Source organism: Bos mutus, chromosome 18, assembly GCF_027580195.1.
Source record: "Bos mutus isolate GX-2022 chromosome 18, NWIPB_WYAK_1.1, whole genome shotgun sequence".
Lineage (NCBI taxonomy): Eukaryota > Metazoa > Chordata > Mammalia > Artiodactyla > Bovidae > Bos > Bos mutus.
In genome coordinates, this window is record NC_091634.1 from 14,749,493 (window position 1) to 14,771,996 (window position 22,504).

The 22,504-nt window shown below is 52.4% G+C and overlaps 1 protein-coding gene across 5 annotated transcripts in view; it reads right to left on the reverse strand.

Moving 5' to 3' along the window:
- SIPA1L3 (signal induced proliferation associated 1 like 3) overlaps window positions 1-22,504 on the reverse strand; it is a 253,512-nt gene that overhangs the window by 48,662 nt on the left and 182,346 nt on the right. For all 5 annotated transcript variants that reach the window (XM_070387808.1, XM_070387805.1, XM_070387806.1 and 2 more), the window contains 4 exons: window positions 20,985-21,259; window positions 13,593-13,844; window positions 12,679-12,816; window positions 2,060-2,187 (listed from right to left, as the gene is read on the reverse strand). In XM_070387808.1, coding sequence (XP_070243909.1) covers window positions 2,060-2,187; window positions 12,679-12,816; window positions 13,593-13,844; window positions 20,985-21,259 — 793 coding nt within the window. The remainder of the gene's footprint in view (window positions 1-2,059; window positions 2,188-12,678; window positions 12,817-13,592; window positions 13,845-20,984; window positions 21,260-22,504) is intronic.

Genomic DNA, 22,504 nt, shown 5'->3' on the forward strand with positions numbered 1-22,504 from the left:
CCTGATCTGTGAGCGTGCAGGGAAATGTCGGCCAACTTACAAGGTCTCAAGGCAGTAAGAGGGGAATAGGGTTATGGGGGACTGAAGACGGAAGGAAGGAGGGCCCATGGACAGCTTCTGTGAACCCCCTTATCTGGGGCCCATAGTGAATAGTGAACGCTGGGGAAGTTACCTCCCCACTTACACCCTGGTGTAATGACATCTCCCAGCAACAGGTTTCTCTTTTTCTCAGCTGGGTGGGGAGGAGGAAGCGAACCTGTCTGTGTGGGAGCAGAGATCACAGACCTGCGGGTGGGATCAAGCATGCTGAGTGGAGGAGCGAGCCGTGTCTGCAGGCCCCGGAGGCAGCGGACATGGGGAGAGTATAGTCGGGAAGGGGGCAACCTGCTTGGCTGAAGTCCAACTGTTGTCCCTGGTTTAACAGAACCATGGACTGCTGAAGCCCACGTGCTGCAGCTACTGAAGCTTGCGTGTCTAGAGCCTGTGCTCGCAACGAGAGAAGCCACCGCAACGAGAAGCCTGTGCACTGTAATGCAAAGTAGCCCTCGCTCTCCACAACTAGACAGACCACACAGCAACAAAGATTCAGTGCAGCCCAAGACAAAGGAAGGGAGGAGGAAGAAAATTTAAGAAAAAGAGACACATACAGAGGGAGAGAACCATGGCGTGGAGGTGCTGAGGAATTCTCCAGGCTGCTCACCCTGGGGAACAGGGTGCATGTGCCTCTCTCCTTGCCCCACAGCACCTGGGGGGTAGCCAGTGACGTGCAGACATGGTCAACCCCCATGAGAACTGCTTGGATATTCTCACCCACTGTGGGGACATCTCCATCTCCTCCCCCTCCGGGGTTAGCACCTTCTGATTCGTCATTGATTTTCTTTCTTTTGAACCCACCTATCACCTGCTGGTTCTCATAGTTTAAAGAGGCTAAAAGCTTTGTTAGGAGACATCACGTTGAAGATATTCATCCAAGGGGTACATGCCATGATTAATACTTATACACAGGAGAGTACACATATGAGAAGATGTTTAGTCTCACCAGGCATCAGAAAAATGCAAATGAAACACACAGTGTGGCACCACTGTGTGCCCACCAGGAAGGCTGGAACGAGAAAGGCTGGGGAGGCCCGGGCCACGCAGAACTCTCTCTGTCGCTGGTGGGAGTGGGAACTGGTTTGACAATCTCTTAGAAAGTTAAATGCCTAACCCAGCAATTCCACTCTTGGGTATATTCCCTGCAGAAACGTGAGCACATCTTCAGAAAAGGCAGGTACAAGGATATTCCTGGCCACACTGTTCTAAGCAACCCCAAACTGGTCCAATCCAAATGTCCTTCAAAGCTAGAATGGAGTAAGACATTGGGGTCATTCAGACAGTGGATACACTACTCAGATCTGCACTGCGACAATCACATGGCTGGCCCTCACCAACACAGTACTGAGCCACAGCAGTCACATACATGTACGCACACACAGTGTGTCCAGTGGGAATCGGTGTTCCATACGCGTGAAGTTTAAAACCAGGCAAGACTAAACCTGGCTGTGAGAAACAGGGTGTGGTGGCCTTTGGGGGTGCTGACTGGGAGGGGCTGGCCATGTCTCTCTCGCCCTGGGTGTGGAACAGGGGTGTGTTCACTTTGTGATTATATTATCACACGAGGTGCTCTGGATTTGGGCTCGTGTCTCAGCATCACAACTGAGAAACAGCATCGGAGGCTTTCTGTAATGAGCAGTCAGGACACTGCCGGTTCTGCTCAGCCCCCCACCCCCAGAGGACCACTTTCAGATGTCCCTGGCAGTCCCCTCCTCCGTGTTGCACATCTGTGCTCCAACTTCTGACTGACAGCAACAGCAGACCCCGCCTGCTGATGCCCTGTCTGGACGGACACAGATCCAGCTCACTGGTCCCAGGTACCTTCTCTAACCTTACATGGTGCACTTACAGCTTGCTTTCGTGTTTTATCCATCACTGACAGGGGGAGGGGCTTCACCCGTCACACTGTGAGTAACGGGTCATGCAGGGTGGGGCCACGGGCACGGCTGGCCTGGGGGTGCCCTACCTGGCTTCTGACGCTCCATGGTGCTCTCCTGGCTGGTCAGGCCACCTGATGAGGAGTCGCCGCTGGATGTCCCGTCATGGCTGAAGTGGGGATCGAAAGACAGCAGAGGGTGTGGGGCGGCCGTGTACCTGCAGGGGAGCGAGAGCAGGCGGGCACAGGGTGAAAGGCTGGTGTGTCAAAAACCACCTGAGGCCGAGACTTGCTCGCTGGGGGTTTTAAATACCCGGAAGGCTCCTTGAGGCTGGGAGGCTGGATGAGTAAGCCTGGAAACGTGCTATTAACTGCAGGTCAGGAATGAGCTCTGTCCGGGAAGCATGCCAGGGAGCCGGTGGCGGCACGGCGCATGGGGCCAGGTGGGGTCTTCAAGGAAAGGGCGGGGGCAGAAGCCACTCAGGACCCTAGGCTCCTCTAGAGTCCCATTTCTTTTTTCAGCTGCACCACACGGCATGTAGGATCTTAGATCCCTGACCAGGAATTGCCCCCTGCACTGCAAGCACGGAGTCCTAATCGCTGGACTGCCAGGGAAGTCCCCGGGGTTCTGTTTCTTGGCTACAAAACGGGGTGAGCTGCTGTCAGCAGCCCCTACTCCTAGGCTGGTCTTGGGCTCCCTCTCTCTCTGATGGAAGAGGGCAAAACAAGGCAGCCATTTGTAGGTCCAGGAGGCCTGGAAGTGGGCCGCTTGGGGGATCAAACCTCTCCTTGGCCTCCTGCCCAGCCAGGTTCAATCACTTCCTCGCCCCAACAGTTTCCCAAGCTGTCAAGAGGCAACTGCAGTGTCTTTCCCTGTAGGACTGAACGCGTTCCTGTGTGCCCAGAACTTCTAGCCTGAGGCTGACACGTGATACAGCTGGCTGAGGGGCCGGAACCGAGTCTGTCTGTCTCTCTGCTGGAGGAAGGGGCTGCAGGCGAGAGGTTGAGGGCTCAGGAGTCAGCACGACGCAGGTCTGGGCCCAACCCTAGCTCCATCCCTCACTAGCTACGTGACCTTGGCTGGGCAAGTGCTTATCAGCTTGAGCTGCGGTTTTCCCACCTGAAAAATGACATTTTCTACTACACAGGGTTGTGGAGGGATGGAATAACAAAGCTGTCTCCTAGAGAGAGATTCTCCTGGAGGCGGGCCCTGCAGACCCACAGGCAAGGCCTGAGATTTAACAGAGGGACTGGCAAAGGTTCTCTGTGGCCTTGGGTCCCAGCGACATTCTCTGTGAACCCGGAGCCTGTTGGCATCTCCCCAACATCCATTCCACCCTAGATCAGAATCCATCATGGTGGAAACCCTCTCTCTGACTGGGGTTGGTTAGGAAAGACAGAGGACATGCGAGAGGATTTGAGTTATTAAGACTCCCATGAAATACTTCCGATTCTTCACCTGGCAAGCACACGGCAGGACCACTCCGCCAGCCCTTTGAGACTGGCTGGCTGGGGCTGTGTGACGACCAGGGAGTCGTGAGGGAGCCTGGGTCCTAAGAGGTCCACTCGGTGGTGGACCTGAAGTGTAGGCGCAAAATAAACCCCTGTTGATTTGTTGTTATTTGTAGTTGCTCAGTCATGTCCGACTCTGCAACCCCATGGACTGTAGCCCGCCAGTCTCTTCAGTCCATGGGATTTCCCAGGCAAGAATACTGGAGTAGGTTGCCATTTCCTTCTCCAGGGGATATTCCTGACCCAGGAATCAAACTCCTTAGCAGGCAGATTCTTTATCGTGGAATCACCTGGGAAACCCCTTCACTGACTTAAGTCACTGCAATTTTCAGGTGTCTGTTAACCAGCATAACCTGACTGAGATAAGGGAAGTCTGCTGAGAGGCTGTGGGGGAAAGTCTCCTTGCTCCAGAGGGAGGTGACAAGGAAAGATGCCCTCTCTTCCTCACCAGACGTTGCCGGGTCCAAATATGACACGACTTGCAGCTGTCGCCCTCTCCCAACCAGTCTGAGAACAAGGCCAACGCTGAGTGTGGAAGAGAGGGGGCAGAAGAGCCACGGGGCCCCTGATAATGTTGTCAGGGTTCTGGATTAACCTCCATGGGAACTGCTCCGCCTCTGAAACTTCTTTTCTGGGAGATAACAAATCCCTACAATGTTTGGTTACTTGCAGCCAGAAGCATTCCACGGACGCGAGTCCTGGACTTTGGAGGAGTCACTGAGCTTCCATTAACCAAGCTGATACTGTGATTGCTCACTTGTTTCCTATGCCTGCACTTGCAACTTGAGAGGGTAATAAACTGGAATCCCTCCCCCAAAATCCAAAAGAAGAGTTAACTGACTTCTCTGGGGTCCCCCTGCCAGTCCAAAGCCAGGGCTGACTCTGCAAAGACCAACTCTGAGCTCCTGGCTTTCATGTACACAGGCAGCAGAGTGCCGCAGAGGCGCACTGGACTTTCTGAAATCTCATCTTTCCTCACCTGCCAGGAAAACACATATTATCCCCACTTCTCCAGGCCCTGAACTCTAATGCCTCCAGGAAAATAAGACACCATTGACAGGTGAATGGATAAAGATGTGGTGTATCTATACGTGTGTGTGAAAGAGACCAAAACTGGGTTGTCTGTGGTGATGCAACTGATGTAAAGTCCGTCATACAGAGTGAAGTGAGAAAGAGAAAGACAAATACCATATATTAATGCACATACATGGAATCTAGACAAAGAATACTGATGAACCTGTCTACAGGGAAGGAATGGAGACACAGATGTAGAGAACGGCTTTGTGGACACGGGGGTGGTGGGAGAAGAGGGTGGGATGACTTGAGAGAACAGTACTGAGATGTGTGCCCTACTGTGCGCAGAGCAGACAGCCAGTGGGAAGCTGCCTATAGCATAGGTGGCTCAGCGTGGTGCTTTGCGATGACCCAGAGAGGTGGGGTTGGGGGTGGGGTGTGAGGGAGACTCAAAAGGGAGGAGATAAAATGTATACATATGGCTGATGCAAGCTGCAGAACAGCAGAAACTAACACAACACTGTAAAGCAATTATACACTATTTAAAAACAAAAAAGCATAGGGAGTCTTCACCTTACTGGCTGACTTAGCAGCCAGCCAACCTCCTGGTAAAATGTGACTCCAGTATTGCTGGAAGTTGAAGTGTTGATGTGTTTATTCCATTTTCTCAAAATGCCTGAATCAAATCCTTAGTGCTAAAGGAAAATGGTCAGCAGTTGCTAGGTTTGTAAGAGGCAGACACAGCAGGTATTTCCCTCAATGTCTATTCTCTGCTTCCACTGTGGTAGCAGAATCCAAACTGTACTGCTGGCAGCAACGCGATGGGTTAACAAACTACATTTCCCAGACTCCCTTGCAGTTCCGGCCAATGAAATTAAAAGCACTGCATGCGACTCCCAGACAATTTCTGGCAGCATGCTGTGGGATCTTAGTTCCCCAATCAGGGATTGAACTTAGGCCCTGGCAGTGAAAGAACAGAGTCCTAACCTCTGGATTACTGGGGAATTCCTCGATGGACTATCTTTAGCTGAACAAATGTTTTCAGCTTCATCTCTCAGCTAACTGTCCTCTATCAAGAAAACCTGTACTTTGTTCACTCATGTAATTCTTTCACTAAAAAGCCTTCTTCCCATCCCAACGCAAACTGACTGGCCTACACTGACCATTTTTTAGGTGCTGAATATGTCCCATTTGGGGCCATCGGTATCACTGCCAAATCCTGGTCAAACTGATGAAACTAGGACATTCCAGCATCTCACCATGCACAGCTCTGGGCAAAACTCCCCAGAAGCAGGCCTGGGCTGCCAGGATCTTTGCTTTGAACTCCCTACTCTGCCACGTAGGAAAGTACCAAGACAGATGTGGAGTCCTGAGGGCAGGGCTCCAGCGTGCTCTGTCAGTCTCCTACACTGATGGGTGGAGCTGGGGATGGGTGCATTATAGGATGGCTGGGTAAAGGGTGGACACACGACACAGCCATGGTTGGCTGCCACTCCAGGAGGCGCCACCTTCTTAGTCCCTGCTGGTGGAGTCCGGATGCTGCTCTGGCAGCCAACCCTCGCCCACATGACTTGAGCAAATTCTGAGGGTTTGAGCTTCCCTGGTGGCTCAAACGGTAAAAAATCCGCTTGCAATGTGAGAAACCTGGGTTCAGTCCCTGGGTTGGGAAGATCCTCTGGAAGAGGACATGTCAACTCACTCCAGTATTCTTGCCTGGACAATCCCCATGGACAGAGGAGCCTGGTGTGGCTACAGTCCATAGGGTTACAAAGAGTTGGACATGACTGAGCGACTAAGCACACAAGACAATTGTGGGGGTCCCATGTGACCTCACCAGGGCTTAGTTCAGGGGTGGGTAAGTGACCGAGTTCCTTCATCCTTAGAAACAGAGAGCAGTTCTTCCCTCTTCTCCTGCAGGGCACCGGTTCTGCCTAGGGCCACAGCAGCCCTTGTGGGTCATGAGTGGAGTCAGGTCCCTGAGGAAGAACCCACACAACTGACCAGCCCGAGAGCCACCTGCCTCTGGAATTATTACATGATGATAAATCCCCTTAATGCTCATGCCTTCTTGAGTTAGGTTTTCTGTCTAAAGTCAAATGTTTCAACTTTCCTGGTGGTCCAGTGTACAACAATCTGCCCGCCAACACAGGGGACACAGTTTCTATCCCTGGTCCAGGAACTAAGATCCCATATGCCGTGGGACAACTAAGCCCGTGCCTTGCAACTACTTAGTCCACATACAGGAACCAAGAACCTGTGCCAAGAACCAAGAACCATAATGAAGATTCAGAGCAGCAACCCCTCCACCACCCCCTTCATATGTCAAATGCTTCCTAACTGACGGACCACTCTTTATGGAACTGGCAGAGAAAAACAAATGGGGTCCAGGCCAGCCCTGCCGGGTGCTGAGCTGGGTACACAATTCTGTCCTAGCTCTGGGCTGAGCCTGGACTTTGCTCATCTTGCACACGACAGTGGCAAACTCCTGAGGATGAGGATGGCATCTGCAGTTGCTGGCATAACCATGCTTGTGGCAGTGACAGTCAGGACCCTCACGGAGCACTTCCTGTGTGCTGGGCTCAATTCTGAGTGTTCGCAAGAGTTTCCCTCCTTGAATGTTCTCAATGCTGCTCAGGGGCAGACTTTGTGATGGCGTCTCTCATTGCGGGGCACGGGCTCTAGAATGAGTAGGCTTCCATAGTTGCGACATGTGAGCTTGGTGGTTGTGGCTCCCGGGTTCTAAGCCACAGGCTCAGTAGATGTGGCACACAGGCCTAGGTGCTCTGCCGCTGTGGGATCCTCCTGGACCAGGGATCGAACCCGTGTCTCTTGCATTGGACATTGGCAGGTGGACTCCTTATCACTGAGCCACCAGGGAAGCCTTAAGAGTTTTTTTTTTTTTAAACAGCTAATTTTTTTCTTTTGGGGGCTGTGCTATGCAACATGCAGGATCCTAGTTCCCTGAGTGGGGATTGAACCTGTGCCCCCTTGCAGTGGAATTGTGGAGCCTGGACACTGGACTGCCAGGGAAGTCCCTGAGGCAGACGTTTTACATGTGAGCAAACCTAGGGGCAGAGAGGTGAAGCCCCTGGCCCACACCACACGGCTGATAAAGTGCAGGCCCTCTTGTCTCCCAGTAAATCTAAGATGGGCTGCAGGACAGGTTCAGTCTATGAGGGTCTCTGAGTTCCTGGAAACCTGATGAATCTGGCAGGTCAAGGCCTGCAGGAGAAGACAGCAGGAGCCCGAGGAGTCCCGAAGGGGGAAATGTCTGTGGCTGGGCTGGAATGCCTGGCTTGGGTCCCACAGGCTCCAGGATGTCAACTGCGCGACAGGAAATGGGGAAAGGAGCTGAGGCCAAAGGCCACTGGGGCAGCCCAACCTGCTCCAGGGCCTCCTAAGGCTGGCTGGTGACCAGCCATGAGAAACGCTGGCGGGGTTCAGGGGCTGAGGTATGCTAGGAACGTTTGGCAGAACTTGGAACCTGGCTGGCTGTCAGAGATGAACAATACTGAGACCAGTGCCACAGAAAGCAGCATCATGGAGCCTGGGGAGACAGGGGTGGGCTGGGAGGAGCTGGAATCTGAGGGGAAAGTGAGAGTTTTCCACTTGCCGATGCCAGAGAGCCTGAAACACAGAATCACAGCCACCTAGCATCACTGTGGGGGTGGGGACTCCTGAAGGGACCATTCCTGTGGACAGACAGGCAGGACAGCTCTGGGTCAGAGTTGGTCCCTTGGAATCACATAGGCCCAGGTTCCTGGGAAAGTGATCCCGCCCAATCGGATCCACTTTGTTGAGCCTTAGTTTTCCTTCTCCCTCTATACAATGGGACATGCTACCCAACTCGTGGAATTGCTAGAAACAGCTCACTGAGCTCATGTATATAGCTCAATGGGACAGTCCAGAGAACAAAGAAATAGACCCCCACAAATGTGCCCAGCTGATTTCCCCTTCCAATGAGCTTTTGCTTTAAGGAGCAAAGCAGGAGAGTGGAGGAGAAGGAGCCTTTTCAATAAATGGTGCTGGACACTGGCAGGCAAAAAAAGGAATCTCAACCTAAACCTTTCACCCTATGAAAAAACTAGCTTTAAAAAACTAACTCAATGTCAACCAGGGACTTAAATGCAAAATGTAAAACAATAAAAATTTCTTAGGAGGGGAATTCCCTGGTGATTCAGTGGTGCAGATTCTGTGCTTCTACTGCAAGGGGCATGGGTTTGATCACTGGTCGGGGAACTAGGATCCCAATGTGCCAAGCGGTGCAGCTTAAAAAAAAAAAAAAAAAAGGAAAAAAGTCTTCAGGACTCAGGACTAGGAAAGGGTTCTAAGACTTAACACCAAAAGCAGGATCCATAAAGGGAAAACAATTGTAATTTGCATCTCACCAAAATTAAAAACTTTTGTTTTATGAAAGACTCTGTTAACAAGATGAAAAGACAAACTAATGACTGGTGGGAGGAAGTATTTGCAAACCGCACAGCTGACAAAGGACTTGTGTCTAGAATATACAAACACTGAAACACAGAGATGTTCAACATCGTTAGCCACTGGAGAAATGCAAATTTAAACCACGATGAGCTATCATCACACCTATGAGAATAGCTAAAGTGAAAAGTGGCGATGACACCAGATAGCGATGAGGATGTGGAGAAACCGGATGACTCACAGCTTGCCAGTGGGAACGTACAATGGTACAACCACTCTGGAAAATAGTTTGGCAGTTCTTTTTAAAACTAAAAATGGACTTACCACACACTATGCAACCGTATTCTTTTCTTTTTTTCCTAAACACTTTTCTACACACAGTACTGAATGGTCAGCACACCCTTTCACTGAAATAATAATGCTCTCAACTTGTTGAGTAAGTGGCACTTGGAGAAACATCTCACACACCCCCGAGGTTTACTGAGGTGTAAGTGACACATAAAATCATAATATACTTAAAGTTGTACAATGTAATGATTTGATATATGTATACACTGTAAAATGATGACCACAATTACCATATTTAACATCTCAAATAGTTATCTTTTTTTGGGATGAGAATGTTTAAGATCTACCCACTTAGCAGATCTTAAGTGTATAATATAGAATTAACTACAGCCACCATGTGACACGTGAAATCCTCAGAACTTACTCATCTTATAACTCAGAGTTTGTGCCCCTTTGACCAACATTGTCCCATTTCCCCCACCCCCAAGTAACTACCATTCTATCTACTCTGTTTCTTTGACTTTTTTTTCATTCCACATGTGGTACTGCACAGTATTTGTCTTTCTGCTTTATTTCACTGAACATAAATGCCTTTAAGGTTCATCCACGTTATTGTAAACGGCAGGATTTCCTCTTTTTATGGTTGAATAATATTCCATTGTGTATATTACACCACGTTTCCTTTATCCATTCATCTGTCAACAGCCATTTAGGTTGTTTCTATATTTTGGCAAGCAACTGCATTCTTCGGCATTTATCGCAGAGAAGTGAAAAGTTATTTTCACGCATGTTCAGAGCATGAATATTTGCATAGCCCAAACCCAGAAACTACCTGAATATTCATCAATGGTACCACACCAGCGAATATAACTCGGCAATAATAAGGATTTGACTACAGATACAGGCAAAAATGTGGAAGATTCTCAACTGAGAGAAAAAGAATCTCAAAAGGGCACATACTGTGTGATTCCTTTTATATAGCATTCATGAAGTAAGAGACCCAGAAAAGATTACTGGTTGCCAGAGGGCTAGGGGAGGGGATGGGTGTGGCTATATAGGGGTAGCCGGAGGGAGTTTCATGGTGATGGCACAGTTGAGTCTTAACTGTGGACAAAATTCCATACAGCTACATACACACAGGTAATTGGTGTATTCTGAATAAGCACTGTGGATTGTACCAATGTCAACTGCTTTGATATTGTATCAGTTATGAAAGATGTTAAATTTGGAGAGGCTGGGTGAAGGATTCAAGGAGGGCTTTATCTGTTTCTTTTAAACTTTTTGTGAATCTATAATTATTCAAATAGTTTAAAAGCAGTAAGATAGGAGGGGGACACCAGGACTTTGGGGGGGAAAAAAAGCTCCTTGGAATTACCAAAAGCATCATCCCCACCACCTCTATTCTTGGCTGATGGCTCCACGCCAACTGCCACTTCCAGCCTCAGCCACTGTTACCACCCTGGTGCCCCCATACCTCAGACTCCTCTCCATTCCACACCATTCTGCTTACTGATGTCTGTGGCCTCTGCTCTGTTTGGAATGACTTTCTCCCTCTTTTCTGCAGCAAACTCCTATTCATCTCTCAAAGCCCTATTCAAATACCACCTGCTCTGGGCAGCCAGCTTAGACCTGGGGTTGGGCTGAGCTCCCTCCTCCAAGGCCTGAGACTATCAGAGCTCTTGGCAGTGTGTGCATCCCTTCTGAGATCTTCTCTCACCACAGCAGGTGCTGATAACAGGAACCCCTGGGTAAGTATCTCAAATATTTCTCCTGGCACCTGGAACACAGAGGGCTCTTGGGACCCACTGCAGTTGAGAGCTGAATGGTGGCTACCAGAAGATGAGAGAGTATGTTTCCCCAAGTTTTACAACAGAGGCTTAGAATCAAGCAGTGGTAAGGTGTAGAAGCTCTCGAAGTGTGTTCCCTGGGCTGGCAGCCTTGGAATCACATGGCCTACCCTAGTCCTACTAAGCTGGAAACTCGAGGGTGAGGCCCAGTTATCGGTATTTTAACAAGCCCTCCCTCTGGGTGATTCTGAGGCATGCTATTTAAACAAACTCACTCACTCACTCCATCCTTTCATCAAATATATACCAAGGATCTACCAGACCCTGAGCTGTGTGATGGTGATCATAAGAAAAAAAGTGTTATATACTGGAAAGCAGCAGGCATGTTCATGCACACATGCATGAATATGCATGCACACACACTTCTTGGGCTAACAGGATGGAGACGACTCAAGGTGGTCGGCAGGAAAAGACAAACAGAAGTGAAGGGCACGGGGGGCAACACGTCACTGTGTGGGAGGTGGGGGTACAGGGAAGGCTTCCTGGAGGAGCATCAGCACTCACACTGGAAGAGTGGGGTCTGGGGAGTCTGTAGGGGTGAAGATCATGAAGAACTTCTGGGTGGACAGAAGAACACGGGGAGGATTCTGAAAAGCACACAGCCTGCCTAGGAGATTAGAAGTGGCTGGGGTCTACGGCCATACCACCCTGAACTCGTCCCATCTTGTCTGATGTCGGAAGCTAAGCAGGGTCGGGCCTGGTCAGCACTTGGATGGGAGAAGGGGCTGGGGAGGCTGATGTGCAGGGCACTGCACGAGGCTGGAGAGGCAGGGGAGGGGGAGGGGTCCCCGGTGGCCACAGTGAAGCGCAGAGGTTGTGTCATGAGAGCTCTGGGACACGTGGGGGTGGGGTTTGGAGCAGGAGATAGACATGGCCACCAGACAAAGACCCCCTGGCTACTGAGTGGGGGTGGACTAGAGGAGGTGGCACAGAGGCTGGGGGCTCAGGGAGGTGGCCAGGGCAGGGCACTGGGGAAAGGAGGAGGGGGCGGGGCAGAGATGCTCAGGAGGCTGAAGAGATGGGCCGCGGGCATCCAGGATGAGGCGTGCGGCTCTGCCCGAGGACAGGGGAGTGGTGTGGCCACCCCTCAGATAGGCACCCCAGGGGAGAAGGAAGGTTCCAGGGCACTGGAGTGGAAGGTCGCTGGAGAGTAAGCTAGAGAAACTGTGTTTATTCTGAGGGCACAGGGAGCCAGGCAGGAGTTGGGAAGATCCCCTAGGCTGCCAGACTGGGGAAGGGGACAGGACTGAAGCCTGACTGGCCCTGAAAACTGGGTAATGTTGGGTGGGGGCCTGGTGTGGGGGGAGCGTGGGCTGGAGGCAGATAACAGCTGTGTTGCAAGGGGCGTGCTCAGACAAGTGATTCAGGCATTGAGAAAAATGGCAACTGAAACGCTGATGTGAGGACCGGCAGGGCCCGTCCTGGCCAGGCTGGCTTGGCCCCACATCCTAACTAACACACTCAGCCCTCTATCCCAGTGAGCCTCTGAGGACCCTGGGGAATCCAAGAGCCCCATAAAATGGCAAATAAACCTGTATGTCGGGTAAGTGCATCTCCCGAGGAAGACGGCTGCTGGCTTTCATCAGATTCCTTAACGGGAAAGAGAGAAGAGAGTCTGACCTTTCTGGGGATGGCTTGTATCTCGCGTAGGTGGCTGAGCCGGGGGTGGAGAAGCTCCCAGAAGGCTGTCGGTAGGGAGGGACTTTGTCGACCCCTGCTGGTGACGCTGTGTAAGGGGTTTCTGGGAAGCTGACGGGCCTGGAACAGAGATAGGAGAGAGGAAGGGGGTGGGGGTGAGCGAGGAGGAGAGCCCGGCCCAGTCCTGCGACCCAGCCACACCCGTGGGCTTCACCTGCTCTCCTCTGTGGGGATGGAGGCAGGGCTGCTGAGCGAAGGGCTGGGGAGGCCAGGACACCCTTTCCCTCCTTCCCACCACAGCTGAGCCCACCCCTCAGCGTCTGCAGCCTGACAGAGGCTGGACGGGCCACCCACACCTGGGACGAGACTCTCCTCTGCAAGTTGGATTCCCTCATTTCTTAGAAAATTTTCTTTATCTTTTAATACATAATGTATTCAGAAGTGCCTATCTTTTGATAAGTGGTATATGCCATCATAATAAAACAAACTACCTGAACTTACCACCCGACCAGAGGGCTAGACCTGGGGCCATGTGTACCCAAGGGCGGGCTCCTCCCCGCCCCACCTCCCTGTCTCCCCCAGAAGTAATCACTCTCCTAAATTGTGTGCTTATCAGTCCCTTGACCTTTAAAACAAATATATGGTTTTAATCACACATGGTAGGGTGGATTTCCAACCGCAGGCGCTGAGTGCCCCAGCTCTGCGTCCACGCTCCAGAGGCTCATAAGGCAAGTTTAAGGCGAGGAGGAAGGGAGGGGCATGAGAATGAGAAGGCAAGGGAGAGGAGGAGGCTGGACAACAGGCGGAGGAGAGAGAGTGAAAGGCAGAGGGCGGCAGGGGGCAAGGGGAGGTGGGGGCTGGGTGGCACCCCTGGGCAGGGGTGGGGGTGTCCTTACCTCTTGCTGTGCAGGGGCTGGGACTCCCGGAAGGGGACCATGGGGGTCTGCTTCGGGGGCCGGCTCAGGGACTGGGCGTGTCCGGGGGTGGCGGGGGCGGCCCACTTGGAGGCCGGGAGAGAGTTGTGGGATGCAGGCCCACTCCACTGCCAGGGAGCATTGCTGCGGTAGGGGGGCCGGCCCCCCGGGGCCAGGCCCTCCGGCTCGGTCTTGGGCTCCGAGGTATTCATATCATAGGTTTCTGGCCACCCCCTGGGAAGGAAAACGTCGTTACTCGGAAAAGGCCCCGGCCCACCAGCGCGCAGGGCTGCTGCTTTGCAGCCCAGATCTGAACAGTCTTCTATTTTAAAGGCCGAGTGGGGACGCTTCAAACTTGTCTGAAATGGAGCAGCTCTGTGTCCTCAACCCAGACAGGGTCCAACACAGTGGCCCCGACTGCGGGGCACACTCTACTTCATCTCCCCGTCCCCTCCTCTTCCTCTCTCCCGGTCTCTCCCTTCACCCTGACCCAGGCCTCCAGTTGGCCAGTGTCCTCCTCAGGCTGGCGCGGCGCCCCCACCCTCCCTTGGCAGTACTCAGGGCCAGAAAGGCGGATGCCCTCAGCATCAAAGGACAGTATCTGCCTTGTTCCAAAGAAGCTCAAAGGCAGCTGGAAGAGGAGCAGGTGACCTACTTTGCAGGGTGGTTAGAAAAAAAAAAAAAGCCACGAAAAATCCAGAACCTTGAAATAGATGCAGAACGGCCTGTGACTCCCCCTAGACCAGGCTGGCTCACGCACCGCAATGTTCCTGGCTCAGGGCGGGGGGCTCCGCAGGCTGGGCTGGCGTCCTCCGCCTCCGCTGCAGTGCAGCGTGGGAGGGGGCTCTGAGCCCGAACAGGGGGCCGTGCTCACAAAACACACCTCCCAGCGGCTGTGGGAGCCGAGCTGGTAGGAGCCCTGGGCCTGGAAGCTGTCAGGCCCACACTGAGCCAACCCTCTGTGGTTCTCCTGAGCCCCCTGGAGCCTGGGGCACTTTCAGGGTCACCCGGCAAAAGATCTGGTGGTTGTGGTGGCTGTGGACCCAGGTCATGTCTGCTAAGGAGGCATCAAAAAGTGACCCAGGAATGTTCTCTGGCACCTGGGCCAGACACACAGTGCCCTCGGCAGCACTGGAGCTGGAGCTGATATTCAGAAGCGCCTTCCAGCAGCTTCTCTGGATCAGTAGGTGCCCACGCCTCACCAGGTGCCCGGTGAGGAACGAAAGCATACAAACGCCTAACAGGACCTGCAGATCTGCCAGGCCCAGGTGGACGTGGTACCACCATGGACCCAGGCAGTGCGTACCCGCTGCTCCTGCCTGCCTGGCTTCTACACCCCTTCTCCTGAGAACAGGTCTGTGTGCTCTGGGTGGGGTGGATCCCACTTCCTGGCTCCAGGTATGAGCATGTGACCCAGGCCAGCCAATCAGAAGCGCTTCTTTGAGATGACAGGCACAGGATTGTCAGGTGCCCCAAGCTGAGCCAATCAAAGACAGTGAGGATCAACTCGAACTGCTGCAAGGGGGGTGGGCAAGGTGGGGGGTAGGTGGTAAGAAAAAGATCTGTTTCACTGGGCTGCTGAGCTGGGGAGACCTAAGCTGGAGCTGCGATGAGGAAGAGGTGGCTTGAGAATGATAGCAACGCAGAAAATGAGACAGGTGAGATTCTTGATGAAGACGTCCAAGACCCTGCATAAAGCTACATTTCAATCTTGCCCTATCTCCCGGTCTTCTTAGGTGCATTAGCCAGTAAAGTCTCTCTTTTGCTGCTTCACCTCTGTTGCTGGTTATTATCAGTAGATACACTGAAGAGAGAAGCAAATCGAGGCACAGAGAAGTTAAGTAACCTATCCAAGGTCACACAGCCAGCAAGAGGCAGAAACTGAATTGATTGATTTATCCTTTTTTTGGCTGTGCCATGGGGCTTATAGAATTTTAGTTCCCTGACCAGGGATTGAACCCACGCCCTGGCAGTGAAAGCACTGGATTACCAGGGAATTTCCAGAAACTGGATTTAAAGATAGTAAGCTGACTTGAAAGGCTACAACTTTAACCACCATACACACTGGCTAACTGGGACAGTGTGGGAGCCAGTGGGTAGATTCCACGGGCCTGTGACTTCTGCCCCTGTTACTGACAGCTCCACCTTTGGCCAAGAGTCCCTGGTCATGACCTCAAAGAGGGAAAACAATCATTGGAGGGCAGCACAGAGTGACAGACAGCCAGGGCGCCACAGGCAGACAGCTGGTTCGGATCACAGCTCTGCTGCTTATGGCCCATGTAGTCTTGGGTGAAGGAGTTTCCTTCTCAGAGCCTCAGTTTCCTCATCTGCAAAATAGGGGTGGTGGCGAACATCAGCAAAAAGTCTGGTGCATGCCAAGTGCTTAACATATATCTCCAGCCGATTCTGTGGACTCTGCCTGCCATTCCCACAAGCTCTGAAGCAGAAGCCTTCTTTCCATTTTCTGAAGTCCAGCCACACCCACCTGGGGGCTCTGGAACAAATTCCTTCCCCGTGATCTGAGATCCATCAGCATCTAGATCACCCTGAGCGCTCAGTAAAGGAAAGCAGATGCCTGGGCCCATCTCAGCTCCTCTGAATCACAGTCCTCTTTGAGGCGGGGCCCAGGAAGCTGCATTTTATCAAGCTGCCAGGGATGATGCTGACATGAGAAAGTTTAAGAAGCTCCTTTCACTGATCCAGTTTTAGGATTGTTTTTAAAAATTAAAGTGTTATTAGACGGCATCTCTGTCCACCAGTTACACCCACCAGAAGCACCCACAGCTGCCAGGTTTTTACATATTCTTGACTCACTGCATTTTCTGTAAACAATCAATTACTACTCCAACACACGGATGACCTGGGATTTACTTAGCCAGTCTCCTATGGCTGGACATCTAGTTTCTTCTAGTCTTTTGCTTGACCAACAATGCTGCACTAAAGATTCCCTCTCCAACCTCTCAGCCGTGTGCGGAAGACGCCTGGTGATGGATGCCCAGGTTCGCAAACCACTTTTCCTATCTGCCTCCTTCTCTTTGATTCCCAACAGCCTAGTTTCTGGAGGCCATGGGGACTCCTTTCTCTCTCTCCAACTCACTCACTTGTGGGGTTTCAATTCCCCTTCTCAGGGAGGAGCACCCCGTCCCCCTTCAGATATCTTGAATCCAAATGAGGAACCAAAGGCGTCCTGGATCAGCTTCCCCATCAGGCAGGACAGACACAGTGAGATGAGCCTGTACAAACATGCCAGATCACCATGACACACCGCACTGGGGGCTCTGGGATGTCCCTTCTGGCTACCTGGTCCATCTGGGAAGGGCTCACTTGAGAACCCCAGCCTCATGGTCTGGGGGTGTGAGTACGACCCCCTGTATTCTATGCAGTGTCTGAAGAGCCTGGGGTCCAGACCCAGGCCCTACAAAGCCTGGCCGGTGGCAGGGATCATGACAACCAGGCTAGGAGGCCAGGGTCATAGCAACAGGTTGGAGGAACCGCAAAGCTAGGATATCAGCTCTGTAAACGAGATCAGCCAGACCCCTCTGCGCTTGAAGAGCCACACACACCACGCAAGTCCCAACCCACACCTCTCCTGTTTTGGTGGCTGCCTTGTAAAGGGAGCCGGATGATAGCTTTCCTCATAAACAGGGTGGGGAGTGGAACCCGTCTGTCTGGTCACGCCCTCCTCGGCCTCATCTCCCCAGAGCTGGAGAAGGGAGCCTGCAGATGCTGCCTTTCACTCAGCTGGTCCCTACCTGCAGGTCCAAGGACCTTTGTGTGGCCTCTGGCGCTTCCAAGCTTTGGAGAGTCATCCAACAGGCGGGCTGCTACTGTGTGTGTGTGTCTATGTGTGTTTGCGTGTGTATGCAATGAGGCAGAAGGGTTACCTCAGCTTGACTTGCCCCTGCAGAGCTCGGCACGGGTGTGGCCTGGCCTTGGCCCCATGCAGGGGTGGAGGAAGCCCCGGAAGAGGGCTGGGAGAAGGGGATGCCTGGGGCCTGACTGGAGTCCCAAGGCTAGGGGACTGGAACCTGGGTGGCCAAGCCCTGGGTTGTGGCAGGGTTGAACCCTGCCCAGAACTGTCCCCCACCAAGTTCAGAGCAAGCAAGACTCAAGAAGGTGGGAGGGTGCAGCCAGGACTCACACGCCCACAGCTCGAGACTGCTATGACAGGAAGCAGAATACACGGAGATGGGAAACGTGGATTGAGTTTTGCTCTGCCACTTAGTAGCCGTGCAACTCTGCACAAGACTGTGGTCCACCCCGGGTGTCAGTTTTCTTATCTGTAAACCAGGGATCACACCAGCCCTGGGAGACCACGTGTGTAAGCTCTCAGTGTCCCCTCATCGCGTGCCTTTCTCTTGGCTCACCCTGTTCCAGCCACGTGACCCTCCATTCTGGTCCGTCAACAACCCAAGAGCCTCTTGTTCTTACCCTCCCCTCCCCACAGGGCCTGTCTCTTGGTTCCTTCTCACCCGCAGGCCTTCCCTGACCACCCAGTCTGATGTCAGGTCGGGCCTAGTGTTCCTCACACCCAGGACCTCAGGGCCGGTGTCTTCTGAGTGCCTCTTACAGGCCAAGTCCTGTGCTGTGTGCTCTGTGGGCCTCCCCTCCTCCCACCTTACAGCCACTTTTGGGCAAAAGCTCCATTAACGTCCCTATTTTATAAATGAGGAAACAGGCACAGAGTGGTGGGGACATTTGCCAGGGTCACAGTTAATAAGAAGAGGAGCCTGGACTCAAACGCAGGCAGCCTCCCTGCAGGTCTGCCTTCCCGCTACGCCCAGTGATTTCCACCTGGACTGTGTGAACCATCTCACTAGCTCACTTTCTTATTGGTTGTCTTCTCCAGTCCATCCATCGGGGCTGTGAGGGCCGGGCCCGGACTGTCCTCTGTGCAGCTGTGCTTCCGGCCTCGGGATGTAGTGATTCTAGAACCACTGTTTCCAAGTCATCGCTGGAGGTTGCTAGGGTACCAATTCATTCTTCTCAGAATCACATCTATCCTGCCTTCTCTGTACAAATTATACCTCAGAGGAATCAAATGGTTGCTGAAGGAATGTTCTTTTTGGAAGAATTCCAGCCAATAAATGAAGAAAGGATTTCCTTGGTGGTGGGCCGGTGGTTAAGAATCCGCCTGCCAACGCAGGGGACACAGGTTCAATCCCTGGTCTGAGAAGATCCGACACGCCGAGGGGCAACTAAGCCCGTGAGCCTCAACTACGGAGGCTGTGCTCTAGAGCCCGGAGCAGCAACTACTGAGGCTCCGTGCCCTAGAGCCCGTGCTCCGCGACGAGAGCAGCCACTGCAATGAGAAGCCTGTGCACTGCAGCTAGAGAACAGCCCCGCTCATGGCAACTGGAGAAACCTGGTGGGCAGCAACAAAGACGCAGCACAGAGAACTTTTTAAAAATAAAGAAGGAAGGCTAGAACTGAGGACATCACTTGAGTGTGACCCGTCATGACACAGGGGATCCAGACAAGGATCACAAACGGCTGCTGAGAGCCGAGGGGAAACGTACAGCGTTTAGGGTCAGGCTGCCACCCTAGGAACCCTCTGACTGCCCTTCGTATCACTCCCACAGGGACAGCCAGACGTGTGGCGCCTCCTGATGGATGCACACCTGGGAAGTGCTGTGACCAAAGGAAATTCAGGGACCTCCCTGGCAGTTAAGACTTCGCTTTCCAAGCCAGGGAACGTGGGTTCGATCCCTGGTCGGAAAACTAAGATCCCACATGCCTCACAGCCAAGGAACCGAAACAAACCAAAAGTAATATTGTAACAAGTCCAATGAAGTCTTTAAAATGGTCCACATCAAAAAAAATCTTCAGAAAAACAAAAGGAAATTCAACTAGAATCTGATCAAGCTTTTATGCTGAACTCCAGTTTGTGGGAAATACACGCGTTAGAAGAACAGGTTAAAGGACATCAGCAGGATGCAAGCAGCTAAACCCAGGAAGCAGGAAACTGAAAAACAAGAGATCCGGTTTCCTCCCAAAACAAAAGGTAAGAAAAAAATAAGATTTTTTAAAAAGAGATTCATCAACCAAATGCCACAGGAAGAGCCTGTGGTACAAAAGAAGTTAAAGATGGACAGGGGAGTTGAGGCAGTCTGCTAAATTTTTTTAAGGTCCTGACTGAGTAGAGATACAGTCGAAGGAGTGAGACTGCTTCAAATAATCTAAGGTGGACAGGTATGGGATTAAAAACAAACAAAAACAAAATAAGAACTGGCCACATGTTGACAGATGTTGGAACAGGGGACTTAGCATGCTTTTAATATGCTTGAAATACGGGACTTCCCTGGTGGTCCAGGGGTTAAGAATCCACCTTCCAAGGCAGGGGATGCAGGTTCGATTTCTGGTTGGGGAACTAAGATTCCATAAGCCACGGAGCGCCTAAGCCCATGCGCCAACCACAAACATGCCACGTGCAGCAACTAAGACCTGATGCAGACAAATAAATAAATCATAGAGAAAAATGTCTGAAACAGTCCATTAAAACAAAACAAAAAGAAACAAATCCTGCACTGGCTTCCCAGTGAACAAAACCCAAGCTTGGCACTGTGTCCAGGAAGGGCCCCCAGTCTGCCCCCACGCCCAGGCCCTCTCTTCCATCTCAGCCTTGCTCAGTGTGCTCCACACCACACTCCCTGTGCTGCAGGAACCCTCCCCCTCCATACGGTGACACTCTGGAGACCCTGCCCTGGCCTGTCCATGGCCTGGGTTCTGCTGGCCTGGAAAATCCCACTGCAGCCTCCACCAGGGAGCCTTCCCTGACCACCTGTTAGCCCCTTCTATGACCCTGCTCTTCTCCTCGGATCTCTTCACTGCCTGGTCCTGTGTTACACACCTGTTTAATGACTGCCTGTCAGGACACAAACTCCAAGGGAATGGGTGCTTTTATTTTGTTCACTGCTAAATCCTACTCAAGACTTCAAATGGAGTGTATACACAGTAGGAGCTCAGTAAATGTGTGCTGAACAAATGATGAGGCACATTGTACCTTCAGGCAAGGTCTTTTTTCCCACTATTTTTTGGCTACGCCTCGAGGTATGTGGGATCTCAGTTCCCCAGCTAGGGATCAAACCCACGCCCCCTGCAGTGGGAACGCTGTCTTAACCACTGGACCGCTAGGGAACTCTCAGGCAAGGACTGGAACGCTATGTGCGACTAAGGAGGGTGCCCACCTCATGGGGCTGTGGTGGGGGCCGGAGGGGACAGCATGCGTGTGCAGAGCTTAGACCATGACCACCTGCAGGAGGGGTTCCACAGATGTTGACTTGGACCCTGACACCATTATCACCACCTGTTGAGGAAGGGCCCCAAGGGCCAGCACCCGGGGAGCTGCTGACCTCTCCGGGGGGACAGACTTACCTCCGGGGTGTGCCGTCGTCGAAAGGCGGGATGATGACCACCTTGACGGTGACGGAGGTGCGCAGCAGGTCGATCATCTGGTCGTGGGTCAGTGTGACCACAGCCACCTTGCAGATCTCCACCAGCCGGCTGCCCTGCCGCAGGCCGGCCTGCCAGGCAAACCCGTAATCCTCCACCTCGGCCACGGTCCCGTCGTACTTCACGTGGAAGCCCAGCTGCCCCAGCCCGTTCCGCCGCAGGGTCATGTCCACTGTCTCCCAGCCGTTGGTCATCACCTGTGGGCCACACGCAGGGTCCAGTTTCACAAGCTGCTCGGGGGCAGCGGGGGAAGCTCCTGGGGCAGATTCTGCCCTTTTGAGGCCAAAGACCCCCTCCCCCCCATTCTCCCAGGTGATGTCATGGTACAGGTGTGCAGACACCCACCTCGTCCCAGCCTGGGCTCCTGACTCCTGGAGAAACATGGACACCTCATACAGAGGTGGCGGTCATGAGTCGTGTTCTCCGCATGCCCCCTCCCACCCTCTCTATGGCTGGTGGTCTCTGGAACTGGTTTTGGGCTTTCCAGGTGGCACTAGTGATAAAGAACCTCCCGCCAATGCAACAGACATAAGAGATTCGGGTTTGATCCCTGGGTTGGGCAGATCCCCTGGAGGAGGAAATAGTAACCCACTCCAGTATTCTTGCCTGCAGAATCCCAAGGACAGAGGAGCCTGGAGGGCTATAGTCCATGGGGTCACAAAGAGTCAGACACAACTGAAGCAACTTAGCATGCCTGCACAAGACTTGTTTTGGCCAATGAGCTGTGAATGGGAATGGCATACTGTCTGGGCTGGGGCATTTCATCGCCAATTTGAGACCCTCTTCAGGCCTTTCCCCTCTGCCACGGCCACTAGGATTATTCCAGAGAGTGCCTGTTTGGTCAGCTAGGGTCTGTGAGTTCAGACTCCAGCCCAACCTGAGATGGACACGTGGCATGAGTGAGATAAACCTTTGTTGTCTGAAGCCCTGATGGATACGGTGACTGTAACCAGAGTAAGCTGGAGAAGCCAGAGACCAGAGACCCTGTGAGTTTGTCTAGGCTGGGGGCTCGGCGCCACATTCTTTACTCCAGGACCTCATTCTGCAAGGCAAAAACCCCTTTCGAACCTCCGTCTCAGGCTGTCCCCCATCCTGAAGCCAACCAAACCACACACGGAGGGCCTTCTCTCTGATTTATTCCCCGCTTCACTTGTGGGAGACTTTCGCCATGCTAACGTATGACCATAGATAGGAGAAGCCACTGAACAGAACACCTAGAGCTTCAGCATATCCTTAGGGATTCCCTCCTCTTCTTGGAATAAAAAGATTAACTTGATAAGCTGGAGCTGTTAACCAAGTTACAGCAAGATCTGCCTCCTTAAAAACTGCCTTAAGGAAAGCGTCTGTGTAATGGTTGACATCTCCCGTGAGAAGTCATTCCCTGGTTAGAAATGATGCTATCTGATGTACTTATTAGAGCTGCACAGTAAGAATCTCATATC